The 17,266-nt window shown below is 41.2% G+C and overlaps 1 protein-coding gene across 5 annotated transcripts; it reads left to right on the top strand.

Moving 5' to 3' along the window:
- Positions 1-980: 980 nt before the first annotated feature.
- GALM (galactose mutarotase) lies at positions 981-16,784 on the top strand. 5 transcript variants are annotated; one of them, XM_072988425.2, is made up of 8 exons: positions 981-1,044; positions 1,688-1,906; positions 4,524-4,678; positions 8,197-8,403; positions 10,097-10,178; positions 11,136-11,277; positions 14,872-15,046; positions 15,664-16,784. In XM_072988425.2, exons 2-8 carry the CDS (start codon positions 1,717-1,719, stop codon positions 15,739-15,741), a joined length of 1,029 nt encoding a protein of 342 aa, XP_072844526.2. In that variant the 5' UTR covers positions 981-1,044; positions 1,688-1,716; the 3' UTR covers positions 15,742-16,784. The 5 variants fall into 5 exon arrangements, with proteins under 5 accessions (XP_072844526.2, XP_078238997.1, XP_072844517.2 ...); XM_078382871.1 differs by having other exon boundaries at positions 14,872-14,969; XM_072988416.2 differs by having other exon boundaries at positions 998-1,074.
- Positions 16,785-17,266: the final 482 nt, after the last annotated feature.

The following is a 17,266-nucleotide window of genomic DNA, read 5'->3' on the forward strand; positions in this document are numbered from 1 at the left end:
TTCTTTCCAACAACTATATTTCACCCTTAAGCTTTAGGCCCTAATATCTATATATTCTGCCCTAATACAAATTTAGCTACATCATAGATCTCTGTGATTCCCTTCCTTGCTTAGAAAAAAGAGAGGAAATGTTTGCTATCTGTGGATTGTTCTTTCTATTTTGCGACCCCTTAATTTTAATGTAAGGTTTGTTGAACCCATATGACCTTTTCATGGTGTCACAGGTAGTGTGGCTCAAGGAACCTCTACATTTCCAAATTCTTTTCAATGGATAAAATTGTATATAGCCCAAATAAATGCATTACCTGTCAGGAAGATCCATCTTGTCAAGGTTCAAACTATGTTTGACTCTTGTCCTGCTCTGCCAGGACTTTTGACTATTGCTTGCTTTTGACATCATACATGACATCACAATGTTAGAGCCTGCTCTCAGCTTAGGATATCTTCCTGCCAGGCACAGTAACTGCTAAACCTGCCATGCCACAGTTATGTGTTGTCAAGTCAGAACAGACATATAGGGACCCTAGTAGGGCTTTCAAGGTAAAAAAAAATTTCCATGGCTGAGCCGCAATTTGAACCCAGGTCTCCAGAGTCCTTGTCCATCTTCTATACCACACTGGATATACTGTGCAACTAGAGCGCCATTCATCTAAACCTCAGACCGGCACAATGTGTGAACTTACATCAGTTGCCCAGAACATTTTATGTTTGCTTTTTAATGCTGTAACCTATGCCCAATGAAGAATTGTGTGTAACTTGACAGTCTGCTTCCAATACAGTATTCTGAAACTGTTCCATCAAGCTCAGCTTTATGAGTGAAACTTGAGCCAATTTATCTGCAAATTTGTGAACCAATAAGTTCACCAACACCCTGTACACCCTCCTGTTTATCTGTAGCATTTTTAAAAAAATGTAGATATCTTTATTAGGAAGATGAGTTAGGTGTCCGAAAGAACTACAAGTTCCAGCATGCAATTGTTTGGTAATATCGCGATACTTTGTGCTTCCATTCCTCTACCTGGTAGCGTGGCCACGTTATAGCCTGTGAGTTGCTGAGTCGTACGTTGATTGTTGGTAAATACAGTAAAAGCTATAATCTTATGCACATTTACGGAGAGACAATTGCTCTGAATGTAGCGAAGGGTAAACGTGATGGAACGGCTTTTACGGCTGTTTGAACCGCAAGCAAACTTGTCTCACTCCTCCTGAACTCGCTTCACTACTTTTGTGCAAATGTTTGGCCGGCGCACGTATTTGTGCATACTTATTTTGAAAGAAGCCCCTCTGAATTTGGAGGGGGGAGAAGTGGCGGTTCTTTTCAATGGGTAAAAATGTATATACAGTAGCTCCTTCACCTTTTACCTTACACTCGTACCGTGCGTGAGATTGCACGATTTGATTCTGGGCAAGCAGGCATCGAATTGAGCTGCAATCTATTGGGCGACTCTTGGCGGAATGAGCGCCTCCTGCGCTGGGCACGGGCCGTTTTCTGACAAAATTTGAAGAAAGTTTCTTTTTTCCCTAGAAGCCTTCCCTCCCACATCAGGTGGTATGTTATGTGTTATTTGCTTCTGTTGCCGGGATTCGTTTCGCCGAAGCCCTGGCTTGGTTTTCTTGACTGGATCGTTCTTTGATGTGATTGCTCTCTCTCTCTCTCTCTCTCTGGCCCCTTTTTTTTTTTTTGCAGACAGTTTTTTTCCCCCCAAAGCAAAAGCGATGACAGAAGTGAAGAGAGAGAACTTTGGGGAGTTACCCCTTGGTGGAGGGACTGTGGAAAAATTCCTGCTCAGATCAAACACGGTTAAAATGGAGGTTCTATCCTTTGGGTGCATAATCACCGCCTTGGAGTCGAAAGACAGAGATGGAAAGTTCTCAGACATTGTGTTGGGTTTTGACCATTTGGAAGGTGGGTTTAAATTATTGCATTGACCGATGAGGTGCCATAATCTGATGTATCTCAACAATTCTTACATAGATTTATTATTTACCGCTCCTGAGTTGCAAAAGTATTGAAACCTCTACCTCATAGACTTAAATCCAGAAGAATTTCTGTGTTGTGTGGTTTAGCCACTGAACATAGATAACAATTACAGTGGTTTGCTTGAATGTAATAGACACAAATTTAAACATCCTCTTGAAGAAAAGCTTCCTCTAAAAGCAATGATTAGAGCCAGACTGTTAGCTAAAAAGTCCGGTCTTTTCAGATAAGGGGGTGCATAAAACTGGTCTGTTTGGAATTAATGTTCCAGACCACTTTTTTAAACAAGCAGAGAAGCAGGGAAAGTTTTGGAACACAGTTTCCCACTCCAGATCTGTCTGTGCAACTCACTTCTTAAAATACCTTATGCACTTTCATATTTGTGCCTACATTTGGTATATAACCAATCTCTTCAAGCATGAACAAAAATCATAAATTCTAGCTGCTCTTTATTTTTAGAGCAATGTTATATTTAAAAGACTTGCAGTGCAATCCTATAAAAGTTTTATTAGAAGTACATCCTTTTTTTATGTGGTGGGGCTTAATTCCAAGAAAGTATGTATAGAAGGGTAAGCAACTTCTAGGAATGGGAGGCTTCCGCAAGTGGTGGTTAAAAAGTGCATCTGCCTCATGCTTGTTATTTTCAATCCCATGCTAGACCAACCCCACTCGGCTACTTCAGGCCTAAAAGAGGGCTGTTGGCGAAATGACTGATTGTGTCTCCATTTGATTTGTGATTTGCCATTTGGGCCCTTTTTTTAGGGGGAGGGGAGTATGGGCCTGTTTTAGGCCAGACAGGAAGTGCCCCAATCACAAACAGAAGCTTCTTGCAAACGGAAGACAGACGAGGCGGTATGTTTGGACAGTACAGTGGACCCTCGACTTACAGACGGCTCGACTTACAGACTTTTCAAGTTACAGACCTCTGGCCGCAAAATTTAGCTTCGACTTGCAGACGGAGAATCGACTTACAGACCAGAAAAAAACCAAAATGGAACAAAAATAGAATAAAAACTGCCAGTTATGGGATTTTTAATGCATTGTAGGTCAATGGAGATTCGACCTACAGACTTTTCGACTTGCAGCCACTGTTCCAATACGGATTAATTCCATAAGTAGAGGGTCCACTGTACCATTTTGGAGTACGGCTCGTGTGATTGAATGTTACTCCATACATAGCAGAAATAAACTCCTCAACAAAGAATGCTAGAAGGAATGTTGCCTCATCTTCTACATCAAGGCTAGTTTTCTGCAGGAAGGAAAATTCTTGGATGGACCAATATGCAGTAGTGAGACCAATCCATCTACAGTGTGAAGTGGTACAGCCTCGCTCAGATGGAATTTATTAGCTATATCCCACCTTTCCTTCAATGAGCTCAGGTCAGTGTACACAGCTCTTCTCCCTTTCTTTATCCTCACAGCAATCCTATAGAGTGAGTTGGGTCCATAGCTGTCCGAAGGCCACCCAGTAAATTTCTGAGCTGAATGAGGACTAGACCCTGGATCTTTCACATTCTTGGCTGTTACATAAATGTTGTCTAGTTGCTCTTAAATCTCAGAGACTAAGCTCATGAAGCTGAATCCTGAAATGAACCTTGATTGAACAACTGTTTTTTTTAGTGCTTTGTTTTCTGTTGCACAATGATTATACATGACAGGGAACAAAAAATACACTTGGACCATTTGATGGAGAGGCAACCCCTGTTCTGTGAGATCAGATCATAATATTCCAATATGAACCAAATGCAGAAACATTTTGATTGCTGTTCTGGAGACTGGCCAAGCACTGTTATTCATAGCTAGCTCATGAAAGGTGGTTTTTGAAGAGAAGGCCCTAAATTTATTGTACTGGAACAATTCTATTTAATTTTATTTCTAATTTGTTGCTAAGCTTTTTTTAATGTCTCACAATTTAGCTTACAGCAGGCGTGAGTTTTAAAAATCCTCAGAAATGCATTTCCCAAGACAAACAAAAAGAATTATTCTTTTTCTTTTTTTGTGAGTTGCATTTTGCTGTGCCCTTCCTTCCCTTAAGGAAGGTGATGTATGAATGCAGCTCTCTTTCCCACTAATTTAACCTTTCAGCAGTCTTCCTGAGGTAATTAGCTAATAATCACCAGTGGACTGACTGGGGATTTGAAGCAAAATTTATCTGGTCCTTTTATGATACCCAGAACATTCCTTCACACTGTTACTGAGTATAGCCCTATGAGCTTCCACTTCATATTTAATCACAATGGAGATGGAGGCAATCTCTGCACATGCAGCAATTTACAGACTTTATTCTGTTCCTTCCATTGAGATGAATGGAGAAGCTCTCCCATAGAAGACTTGGGAAGTGTGCTGGAAGCCTTTTCACAAATGATTGCTGGTTCAGGATTTATTAATGATGTGTAGCTAAATGGGTATGCTGACCTTGTAATTCTGTGTGCTTTTTTTAAAGTGTCTAACTGCTTTCCTAATGAATTTTGAAATAGGAGTAACCATTCATTCTCTCCCCCCTCCCTTTTCCGTGTATTTATTTTTCCTGTTTTTCTTTTTCAAGGATACACCAGTAAGCACCCTTATTTTGGAGCTGTTGTTGGACGGGTTGCTAATAGAATTGCCAAAGGGAAATTTGTGGTGGATGGACAGGAATATCTGTTGGCCATAAACAATGGACCCAACAGTTTACACGGAGGAACAAAAGGTTTTGACCAGGTAAATCTCCTAATGCTCAGAAAGATGTCAAAGTCTATCTATGTTTGCATTGCTTAGTACATTCAGTACAAATCAGTGTAAGGCAGTTCTTTATGACACCAGTTCTTCATAAGACTTGGCCATTTTTCCTTAATGACTTAATATTTCTACCCAGTAGCATCCAACATTGTGTGAGCAAAATGCAGCTTGCATGACTGATCTTTTCCTTTAATTCCTCTTCCTGGCAGTTCTCTGGCCTCTAAAAAGCCTCTCCAGGCAATAAAGGCGGACTGTGTTGATTGATGGAAGAAGATAGCTGAATTCGAGTGAAACTGTATGAAATAGCCAAGAATGAGGCTACAGAAGCTTTTCGGGGGGGGGGGGAGTGGAATAAAGGAGGTTGAGGGGAAGGAGAAAATGAGCTATGTGGCCTTTTCTTTTTCTGTTCCCAAATGTCTCCAGGAGTGGGTTGGTTGGTTGATTTTGCAGTGGGCCCCCAACTCAAAAGTCAAAACTACAAGTACATAATCCGTCATTCCTGTTTTTGATTCCCCCCCCCCCCCCCCATTTTTATAAGCATTTCTGGGCTTGATGCAGCTCATCAACGTAGTAGGTAGTTAGGGAAAAATATGGCTCACAACAGAGCCAAAGTTGCCTATCTTTGGTCTAGAATATGGCTCCCTCTAAAACTGTATAATATTAAAACCAAAATTAGATGCTTATTTGTGTAGTCATATATGAAATTCCCAAAAGGGTTGGGAGAAGACCCCCTTTAAAGCAAAATGTTACGGTTGAAGCTGAAAGAAATTCAAACAATGCTCACCCTCCCTCTTTGCTTGAGAGGTAGGGATATTGATGGATGCTTCTTGTACTTTTAATGCTACTCCATGTATATAGAAGAGATAAGATCCTCTCTTTGATTCTATAAAGGGAAAAAGACTCTGTTGACCTATGACTAAGTGCATTGAACACCATGAGCCTTCCTTTCTCCCAAATATGGATCAGTTATATAGGACCGGTAAAGATTGTAGATAGGATGGTGCTGCAAATCTGCTGTTTGGAAATGTTCCGATATGATATGACTGAAACTAGTCTAACTTGGAGCAGGGCAATGAAAAAGGCAACGTTTTCACCCTTAAATACACTCAAAATGGTTCATGTGGATAAAAGTACAAGTAGAGACTTTAGACTTTCCAAAGTGGATGGGATTGAAAGCTACCACTGCAGCATCAATGAATAACAGCTATAATTTAGAAAAGAAACACAGTGCCTACCATTAGTTTCCATGTGTGAGAGAAAAGGAGATATTCCTTTTGACTAGAACTATAATGACCAGAGCCACCACACAAGAAGAATTCTGCACTGCCTGCACAAAGTCCGTAGGTATAGATTCGTCTCCTGTGGGAGTAGGTAGGGCCACCTCAAAAAAGGCTCTGTTCTGAATTACTTTAAGCCTCATTTTCTTCCAACCAGTTATCCTTTTAGAAGTATACAGTAATAATAAATGAGTCTTTCCTTGAGGGTAGATTTCCATCCGCCCTCAAGGAGACACTCATTAGGCCCATAAGAAAGAAACCTAGTTTGGCGGCGGACGAAATTGGCAATTATAGGCCCGTCGCCAATGTTTCTTTCATGAGCAAAGTGGTTGAGAGGGTGGTGGCCGATCAGCTCCAGGCTCACCTGGACAAAACAGATGCCCTGGATCCATTTCAGTCGGGCTTCAGGCCGCGCCACGGTACTGAGACGGCGTTGGTCGCCCTGTACGATGACCTGTTGAGGGAGGCCGACGAGCAAAATCTCCCTGCTGGTCCTCCTCGACATCTCGGCGGCCTTTGATACCGTCGACCACGGTATCCTCCTGGGGAGGCTCTCTGAGTTGGGAATTGGTGGTCAGGCATTTGCCTGGCTCCGTTCCTTCTTGGGGGACCGTCCCCAGAGAGTTCAGCTTGGGAAGAGCGTCTCGGCCCCGTGGAGTCTCAACTGTGGGGTTCCACAGGGGTCGATTATCTCCCCAATGCTGTTTAACATCTATATGAGGTCGCTGGGTGGAGTCATTAGGGGATGTGGGGCTTCGTGTCATCAATATGCCGATGACACCCAGCTCTTCATCTCCTTTTCACCCACTGCAGGTGATGCTGTCCTTTCCCTTCAGCGTTGCCTGGGGGCCGTACTGCAGTGGATGCAGGAGAACGGACTGAGGCTGAATCCGGATAAGACGGAAGTTCTGAGGGTGGGTGCCCCCATGGTAGGTGGCTTGGGTGGGTCTCTCACATTTGGGGGGACCACCTTGGCCGCGAAGAGTGGGGTCCGCAGCCTCGGCATATATTTGGACCCGACGCTCACCATGGAAACTCAGGTGGCGTCGGTAGTCCCCACCGCATTTTTCCATCTTTGGCGGATTGCCCGGCTGCGACCCTATCTCGACATGGGGGCGCTCACTACCTTGGTGCATGCGCTCGTAATCTCAAGATTAGATCACTGTAACACGCTCTACGTGGGGCTGCCTTTGAGGCTGACACGGAAACTTCAGGTGGTGCAGAATGCGGCGGCCAGGCTCCTTACAGGAGTGAGAAAATATCAACACATCTCTCCAACGCTGGCCGCATTGCATTGGCTGCCCATCTGTTTCCGTGTCAACTTCAAAGTTTTAATGCTTACTTATAAGGCCCTAAACGGTTTAGGACCTCGATATTTGGCGGAACGCCTCCTCCCACCAAGGTCTACCCGGATCACCTGCGTGAGTCAGGAGGTGAGGCTGAGGAGCTTGACGCCGAGAGAGGCCCGGAAGAAGAAGACACGAAACCGGGCCTTCTCGGCGGTGGCTCCTCGCCTCTGGAACAATCTCCCTCTGGAGATTCGCGCGGCCCCCACGCTGGGCACCTTTAAAACCCAATTAAAAACATGGCTGTTTATTCAGGCCTTCCCTCCAGCCAACTCTTGATTTTTTCTTACTTTTCCTTTTTATTTTTACTGCTGTTCTTGTTTGATTATTATGTATTTGTCTATGTTTTATTATTTGATTTTATATTTGGAAGCCGCCTAGAGTGGTCCGGTGGGCCAGATAGGCGGGGTATAAATAAAATAAAATAAATAAATAAATAAATAAATAAATAAATAAATACTTCTAATCAGTCAGATCAGTATGAGAGCTTTCCTGCTCGGCCAGTCTGGGGCTATTTTTTGCATCCTCAAACACCTTCCTGACTAATGAAGACAATCCCCCCCCCAAGAATCCAGTTTTGCCACAAGCAAAGCAAGAGACAGGATGTGCTTCTATATTGAGCAATAATCGTAACGTTATAATTGTAATACAGAAGGCTTTGGCACATAGCAGTCTACTCTAATGATATTCTAACCTAGTGGTTCCCAACTTTAGCTAACCGAGGCATTCTTGGACTGCAATTTGCAAAAGCTTTCACTACCAACTTTGCTTACCAGGGTTTCTGGGAGTTGTAATCCAAGAACACCTGAGTTACCCAAGGTTGCTGTAGCCAATGATGCATCTACACACCTGAAACTTGTTAAACATTGTATTTCAGGCTCTCTGGACCCCAGAAGTGCTGCCGGATGGTGTCTGTTTTTTCAGAACGAGTCCAGATGCTGAAGAAGGATACCCTGGTGAGCTCAAAGTGTGGGTGACGTACACTCTCAAAGATGCAGAGCTAACAATAAATTACAGAGCCCGAAGCAATAAAACCACACCCGTCAATCTGACAAATCATGCCTATTTCAACCTTGCAGGTCAGGTAAGAAAGCTCTTCAAGGATCACTGAGGAAATTGTGACAAACTCAACCATAAACCTTTCTCCTCCCCCCCTTTTTTTTCTTTCCTTTGCGAAAAACTTTCTTCATACTGTTGAGTTTTCTTTTGGACTGCTTTCACCCGGTCACTACTGCCTGTGTTGATGGCACGATTGTGACTAAGATTATTTCAAGCACGTCTTCAGTCTAATGAACTGGAAAGGTAGGGTGGACGCTTTAGCAGAAGGCACTCCTTCAGTTGCACAAACACCTTAAATTAAGCATTCAATAGAGATAACCTATGTCGCATCTTCAATTGGGGCCTGAGTGAATTCTTTCTTTTACCCTGACACTCAACGTAACATGGATGTAATTTTTTTTTCTTTATGCTTATCCTGTTGGATATCCTCAGGGAAGTGAGAAGTGGATGGAGTATTATGGGAAGACATTTTGTTATGGCAGTTAATTTTTTTCACTAAAGTAATATATGAATAAGAAATGGTTGTCTGAGCCAAAATGTCAGTTTCTCAGTGTGTATCACATCCTATCTCCAATTGGATTTTGTGGGAGGGGCTTGAACTTCAAAGCATGTGAGAACAAAGGGAAACTTTGCAATGTGTTTATCCCATTATTTTCAACATGTAGTAGGCAGAGTTGGCCACTTGAGGGAAGTGGTGAGTATTTTCATGTTTTTTTTCTTCCCTGAAGGTTGCACTTTTAATAGTAACAGTTAGTTAACATATTAGTAACAAGCAACAAAAGCATTTATTTTTGCACATGGGGTGATTTTAACGGTAAAGGTAAAGGTTCCCCTTGACATTTTTAGTCCAGTCGTGTCTGACTCTAGGGGGCGATGCTCATCCTGCTTTTAAAGCCATAGAGCCAGCGCTTGTCCAACGACAGTTTCCATTGTCACGTGGCTAGCGTGACTAGGGGATGCTGTTTTACCTTCCCACCGAGGTGGTACCTATTTATCTACTCACATTTACATGCTTTTGAACTGCTAGGTTGGCGAGGAGCTGGGACAAAGCGACAGAAGCTCACTCCGTTGCGTGGATTTGATCTTACGACTGCTTGGTCTTCTGACCCTGCAGCACAGAGGCTTCTGCGGTTTAGCCCACAGCGCCACCACGTCCCTGATTTTAACAGTAGCGATCTGCTGATGTCTGAATTTATGAATACCTTTAACAAGTAATGTGCCGAGCTCTGTACGATGCTGTAATCTGAAAATGACCTGTGCACATATGATAATGGCAGGGCTCGTTTTGTTTATACAAAGTGTGGATTCAGTTTCTGTTGAGCAGGTTCTCTGGAGCCAATCACCAAAATAAAAGAAGATATGTGGGGATTGCTGGGCCATGTCAGCTGTGTAGAATTTATGTTGGTAGGAAATGCAGAATGCTGCAATATAGAATATAGGATGTCGGACAGCCTATGTCCTTTTTCAGAAGGCTCCATTTCATTCTTAGTATTCCTAGAGCTCATACGTTTCTGCTGAGTCTAGAATGTGACTGCTATGGATTGCCAATGACTCTTTCACCATGATAGAGCTTTGACTTTGATTTAGCGAAGCAGTTCCTTGCCTTGTAATACTAGCGTTAATACAGCATAAGCAATACAGCTTTGTATTTATATCAGACAATACATAATTCCAGCTCTGTGTGTTTGCTGTTACAATTTTCTGCTTTCAAATTTTAGGGATCACCTAATATCTATGACCATATATTCACAATAGAGGCAGATTCTTATCTACCGGTTGATGAAACTCAGATTCCTACAGGTTGGTTAATGTGAATGTTTTTGAAGCCAGACTAGGCTCCCCCCCTCCCGCAAGCTCCACTGGCTTTCTTAGAGCTACTGTGTTCAGCTGTATAAACTGTGCTCATCATAAGTTTGTAGTCTTGAGTTAAAATCCTAGCCTGGTCAAGTAGTACTTTTGAAGTTGGAATAATATTGGCATAAAAAAATGAGACTCAGTGGAGAATTGTAGCCAAAAAAAGCAAAGAGTTATACTTTAAAGATAAATTTATGATTATATAAATTAATGGAAATTACATGTCTTGAGCGTATGCTCTTGTAATTTTACATCCAGCTGAAATATTTTATATTACCTTGGGCAACAAAATGTTTTCTGGATTCAGTAGTGTTTTGTTAGGTGCTTGGCTGTAAAAAATCAGCAGATGTGGTAAACAGTGTTCTGCTTTGCAGCCGGCTGCTGCTTTGCCTCCATGCTCAGAATGTCTGCAATTGTATCTGTTAGATTTCGGATGGGCAAAGTGTTGATCTGCAGATGTAACTAGATTAGCCGCCTAGAGTGGTCGAAATGACTAGATAGGCGGGGTATAAATACAATTAATAATAATAATAATAATAATAATAATAATAATAATAATAATAATAATAATAATAATAATAATAATAATAATAATAATAATAATAATAATAATAATAATAATAATAATAATAATAAAATGCCTGGCATTTCTCATAGCAAATGTGAGAAGAGTAGCTTTTGCACTTGCCCTTAGACAGCTGCACGAGTGAATATTATTGTGTCCTATGTTTCTGTCTATGTGGACTTCAGCAATAAATTGGGAATCTTACATAGATTAATATGTGCTCAGGTTACTGCTGTTTGGGTTTCTTTTATGGAACTATCCTTGTTCCCACCAAATTTGGGTAAAAATCAGCATAATGAAATAACTTTCCTTTTTGATCTTCATTCTCTTTCCATCAGGAGAAGTTGCTTCAGTGCAGGATACAGCCTTTGATCTGAGAAAGCCAGTGGAACTTGGAAAACACCTGCAGAAATTTCAGCTCACTGGGTTTGACCACAATTTTTGTCTGACACAGACAAAAGAGCCAGACTTTTGTGCAAGGTAAACGTTTGTGCAAGACGTTTGTTCTTCCTGTGTAAAGAGCATTATCAACAAAGGACTTTTATTTTGGTTGTTGTGGGTTTTTCGGGCTCTTCAGAGGACAGCACTCTGTGCTCTGGTGTAGTTGGCTTGGGAGTGGAGTATTTATGGCTGTGAGATCAGCTTTTGTCCTTTTCAGGAGATGGTGCTGTCCTCTGAAGATGCCAGCCACAGAGACTGGCGAAACATTAGGAAGAACAACCTTCAGAACACGGCCAAAGAGCCCGAAAAACCCACAACAACCATTAGATCCCGGCCGTGAAAACCTTCGCGAATACATTGGCTCTTATTTTGTTTCTTCTTCTTCTCTGATTTATTTAATATTACTTATTTCCCACTATTCATACAATATAAGTGATATACATCTTGAAATCATGCAATAAAGCAGATAATTACAGTTCCACTCCCCACTAAAGGTAAGAAGAATAGCCACCATGGATGTCAAATCATGGTTTCCAAAGAACAACTGGAATAATTTTATGTGCTGCAGAGAGTGGGAAGCATGGGAGGTATTATTTGAAGCAAGTTTTCACAGGACTGATGTTGCTACAGAAAGCCCAGATTCTGATGGAAGTTAATTTTAGCAACCCAAGAGATAACTGTCATGAAACATAGAAAGCTAGAATACTCCAGTTTCATAATGAGGAACAAAGTAAAATTATAGTAGCTGATAATTCAAGGTAAAATAAGTGTGAAAAATAAGTGCAGGAAGAAGAATGTATTGGGTCTGGTGTAGATGCAATGCAATAGCATTCCTCAAAGCTGCCATATTCAAAGACCAAAATCAAATGACACCGAAGCTGCAGGACTAGAAAGACTTTATTACTTAAAGTTGTATGCTGCTCCGCATTTAGTGCCAAAGCACTACTCTGGGCAGTTTACAATAATAAACGAACCAAAACAGAACTAAAACTATTTAAAACCAAAATAACAACTAACCAATAAAACCAGATGGTGCTAAAACTATAGAACAACAAAATGGTGGCCAGAAGTTGGTCAGCTAGGGTCAGTGTGGAAAGCCTTCCTGAAAAGTCACGTCTTCAGTTCCTGCTGAAGCTCTACAGGGAGGGGGCCAGGCGACGCTCCTCCAGAAGCTGGTTCCACAAGTTTGGGGCCACCACAAAAAAGGCCCTTCTTCTAGCAGATGACTTATGGGCCTCCCTTGGGGTGGGAAACTGGAATAAGGATTACATAAGCTCTAAACTGCCATAAAGGTCTCATATATATGAATACTTTTCCTGAGACCGTTTTGAGTGTCCTTTGTGGTGGCGTGAAATCTGTGAATTCTGTTGCAGCTGGGATCATACACAGATTTGTAGAACAGATCCCAGGAGCCACAATCCAATTCATGCTAAGATAGGAAATTCATAACTGAAACATCCCAGACTGGTAATCATCTAACCTCAGTTGAAAAAGCTCCAATTTAGGAACGCTATCATCCTCTAAGGCAAGCCAATAGCTCTGTCAAGAAGTTCTTCCTAATGTTTAGGCACAATCTCCTTTCTCATAATTTAAAGCCACTACTTTGGTCCTACCCTTTGGAGCTACAGAAAACAAGTTTTCTCCATGACAGCCCTTCAGATACTTGAAGATGGATATCCTTTCGCCTCTCAGTTTTATCTTCTTCAGGCTGAAGATATCCAGCTCCTTCAATTGTTCCCCACTGGGCTTAGTTTTTAGACCTGTTGCCATCTTCTGGACATGTTCCAAATCACACATGCCCTTCTTAAACTGTAGTACCCAGAGGTAGACACAGTGACTGAAATCCTATTGCTTAGACATATTATGCTAAAGTAACTAGAATCAGCACATCTGGATCCATGTAATGCCATGGAGGAGTTGACACACCAACTCCCCTTATTCAATCTGCCTAGTGTAGTGGAAAATTGCTACGCTAAGCAACAGGATTGCAGCCTATATTCCAGGAAGATCTGACCAAAACAGAATAGTGGTATTTGAAATACATATGGCAGCCTCTCCATTCCCCCAAAAATGCTAGTCAGGGGATCTTGCTAAATTAGATTAACTGTGGTATATGTGTAGGAGAAACAGAAGGCTGTGTGAAAATGAGGACTGAGAGGAGAGAAACCTTTCTGTGGCAGGCAGATCTTGGATCCAACTGAGTAGGTCTGTTGCATGCATTTGAAATATTTCTTTATAGACATGGGAATTATTCCTACTGTACCCCATTGTGATGATTGCCCATGTCACTCATACCATTCATAGTCATGGGCTGATCTGCATGAGCCTATGAGAGGACTGGAGGAGAGGTGGAGTCAGCAGCTACATGAGGTTTGGCGGGAGGAGAAGTCAGATAGGGCTGGTTAGCCAGAGAGCGGGGCAAGATACTGAGATAGAGCTGATTAGGAAAATAGGTAGAGAAGGTGGTAATGATATAGTGAGAAAAGAAGTATGCACTGAGAGAACTGTTGATGATTTGCTTGTGTATAATGTTTATCTAAGAAACTTGTTATTATCCAATCTGCTTCACTTCAATAAATAAGTTCTGTTTCTGTTCACAAGTCAATTGTTCAGACAAAAGTCATTTATATTGTGGATTGAGGTAATCCACTGGTGGTAGCGAGAAGAAAATGTGACATGAGCCTTTGTGAGGGAAAGACAATAAGGACCACAAGGGTGAACGCCACACCCATTGCATTGGATTAGATGCTATTCCACAAGATCCCTGAACCTTTCATTCTGCTTTCCAGAGTGGCCCCAGATTTGGGTGAGGAAGGCCATAGAACAGCTGTATTGCCCCTGAATATACAGAAGCAATTTTATGCATTTATGCAATTTTATAATTATGCAAATTTAACTTGCTGGCATAACTCTGGTTGGATAAATGACCTTTATAGGCCACAGAGACTGTCAAAACGTTAGGAAGAACAACCTTCAGAACACGGCCAAAGAGCCCAAAAAACCCACGACGACCTTTATAGAATTTGGATCTTATTGCCAAGTACATATCTCTGAAGTGGTCATTGTCGAGAATTTTTTTAAAAAACTTGCATTGTTATGATCACAGACATTGGGATGAGCAATAAAGTCAATACGTATATACTTTCATATTCCTTTTGAAATACGGATTATTTTGAAAAACCTCTACATGGGAACTGTTGTTAAAGGCATTCCAATTCTGATTTATGGCAACCCTTTCCTGGGCTTTCTAGGCTTACAATACCCAAAAGTGGCTTATCTGGGTGTGTCCTGGGACTGTGGCACTTGGCCAAGGCTACAGACTTCTCTGGGAACACTACAGTGGGGAATCGAACTCCCAGCGTCTGCCAGACACCTCACTGAGTTATCTAGCCATTTTAAAATCCTGGATACTATAATAATTGTGTCTTGATGTAACAGTGATTAGAGGTGCTAGATGTCACAGGTTGGTGTGCAGGCAGCATTTAATTGGTTATATGTGTGTGTGTGTTTTAATATGACTGGGTTACTATCCATATTTATTATGGACCACTATCTGTTTAAAGTAGATCAACTGCACCATTATGCTTAAGTGCTTGTCTGCAAAGTCTAATGTGAGAACCATTCTCTTTTCAGAGTTTACCACCCCCCTAGTGGCAGGAAGATGGAAGTTTTCACAACTCAGCCCGGGATTCAATTTTATACAGGCAACTTCTTAGATGGCACTCTGAAAGGTAAAGGAGGCCATGTGTATCCCAAGCATTCTGGCTTCTGTTTTGAGACACAGAACTGGCCAGATGCAGTGAATCAGGTATGTTAATTTCATCCTTATTTTAAGAAAGCACAGAAGAACCTGGACAAAATATTTGTCTTGGGACTCAAGTTTTATTTCTTCTTCATTATGGTTCTTTCAACAAATTTAACGGAACAGTTGGCCTTCAGTTGTTTCATTTCAACACAGAAGTGGGAAACCATGTGTGGTTTTGATAGGAAAGTTCTAATGAATATGCTGCTTTTCAGTGTGAAGTTTTCATCTTATGCATAGTAAGATTCAGAAAGGTGACTTCCCCTTGGCAAAAGTTGCTATCCCCCAAAATTCAGAAAAATGTGACCTGTCTGTACATATAGCATGGTTTTTAATCTCAAAATTAAAAAATTTTCATCAAATTTGCACTGAACAGTTTACTTACCTATATGTGGAAAGATGAGTTCGTTTACCTGTTGGTGTATATAAGCTTGGAAGTACCTGGTCTGAATCGCACAGCTTTGAACTAGGCAAGATGAATCGGGATCACATTTCTTACACAAATGTGCATAAATCCACTGTACTTGGGAAATGCGTATCTTGTTGGTGCAATATTTGTTTCAAATGCAAAACATTGTGAGTAGTCTTTTCTAAGAACAATGTTTGGTGTTTCTTTTTTTCAGCCAAATTTCCCAAACTCCCTGCTGCACCCAGGAGAAGAATATAATACAACCAGCTGTTTCAGGTTTTCTGTATCTTGAGGAGTCAAAAGGAAATTTTGTACTGATATGTTTTGGAATCATTGAAGCAGATTCCAAATTGTTCATTATGTAATCAGATGTGCCTTGATTCTAAAAGTATGCATGTACTCATCCTAAAGAATGAGAATGGTGGCTATGTAACCTACTAGGACTCAGTGACCTTATAGGTCCCTTCCAACTCAATTATTCTATGATTCTATAATAGAAGCAATGATCACTTGCAGCCTTACATAGCTTTTAATCAAGTTTTGGCAGTTCTTGAAGCCATTGATGGACAAGGATGTTTTTTTTTCTGGCAAGGCATTCTGGCACAGCCGCCTAGAGTGGTCTTATAGGCTAGATGGGTGGGTATAAATCAAATAAAGAAAAAAAATAAAAATAAAGCACCACCCCTCTTCCAGAAAATATTCTATAAAGTGTATGTATATTAGATCACACATGATGGGCACATCATGAGAAAGCAAGATAATGCAAGGAAAAAATGAAGGCAGCAGGAAAAGAAAAAGACCAAACGTGAAATGGATTGACTGCATGGAAGAAACTACAGTATAGGCACGAGTTTACAAGGGCTGAGCAGGGCTGTTGAAGGCAGATTCCAGAGGTCATTCACTCAGAGGAGACTTGAAAGCACAACACCTATAAAGTCCTAGTTTAAAACTTACTGTCAGCCATGAGTTCAGCAGATAGCTGTACATGAGCCACTGTGTCAAAACCGTTTCCCTGCCATGCAGAAATTAAGTTTATGGTATGTGAAGTATTTAGGGAGTGGCAGCTGCTCCAATGAATTTCCATGGTTGAGCAGGGGTTTGAACTCTGGTTTAGGTCTCCCAAGTCCTAGTCCATCAGTAATCGCTACATCACACTAGCAGGAAATTTCAGATGCCACATGTACAAAAAACTGCATACACTGCAAATCCTATGTAATCGAGGGTTCAGAATGCCGTGTGTTCCTTCGTTCTTCCTATTTCTAAGCTATTTATGTACAGTGGTTGCTGCACAAACTCACTTAATACCTTAAATATACTGTCAACAATGAAATGCTACAGCAGTGTAAAGTGCTTCTATTTCGTGTTTGAGGTATCATTTTTATTTCCCCTTCTTCGTTCAGTAATCAAGCAGTATTCCAGACTGTTCTCAGCCCTCAACTGGATTGCCTAGTTTGAAATATTTCTGTAAATCTTTGTCTTTTTCTGAACCTGCCAATACCATCCTATTTTGAATAAAACTTCAGCATTTATGGTATACACAAAGGGAGAATCCAGTACAGAGAGCCTCTTTGCCAGTTTGATTTTTTTTGGGTACAAGTCAGTATGCTGCTTCTGATCTCCAGATATTAAAGTTTGACTGGCATACTTATGAGCCATTTCTCATTAATTTCCCAGTTTCCACTCAGTGTTGCCCAGCTGCCACATAGTCAGTAAAAAACAATCCCAAAATGCTTCTTAGGTAATTTAATCCTCCTTAATACTGATTTGTGAGTGCTATATATTTCAAGTTCTACTACAGTATATGGAACAAAATAACA

Source organism: Pogona vitticeps, chromosome 1 (assembly GCF_051106095.1).
Source record: "Pogona vitticeps strain Pit_001003342236 chromosome 1, PviZW2.1, whole genome shotgun sequence".
NCBI classification, from domain to species: Eukaryota; Metazoa; Chordata; class Lepidosauria; order Squamata; family Agamidae; genus Pogona; species Pogona vitticeps.

Bases quoted from the DNA above. Each gene is read 5' to 3' on its own strand.
- GALM (XM_072988425.2), top strand. From the start codon at position 1,717: ATGACAGAAGTGAAGAGAGAGAACTTTGGGGAGTTACCCCTTGGTGGA. The intron at 1,907-4,523 runs GTGGGTTTAAAT...TTCTTTTTCAAG, and splicing joins GGGTTTTGACCATTTGGAAG to GATACACCAGTAAGCACCCT. The intron at 4,679-8,196 runs GTAAATCTCCTA...ATTGTATTTCAG, and splicing joins GAACAAAAGGTTTTGACCAG to GCTCTCTGGACCCCAGAAGT.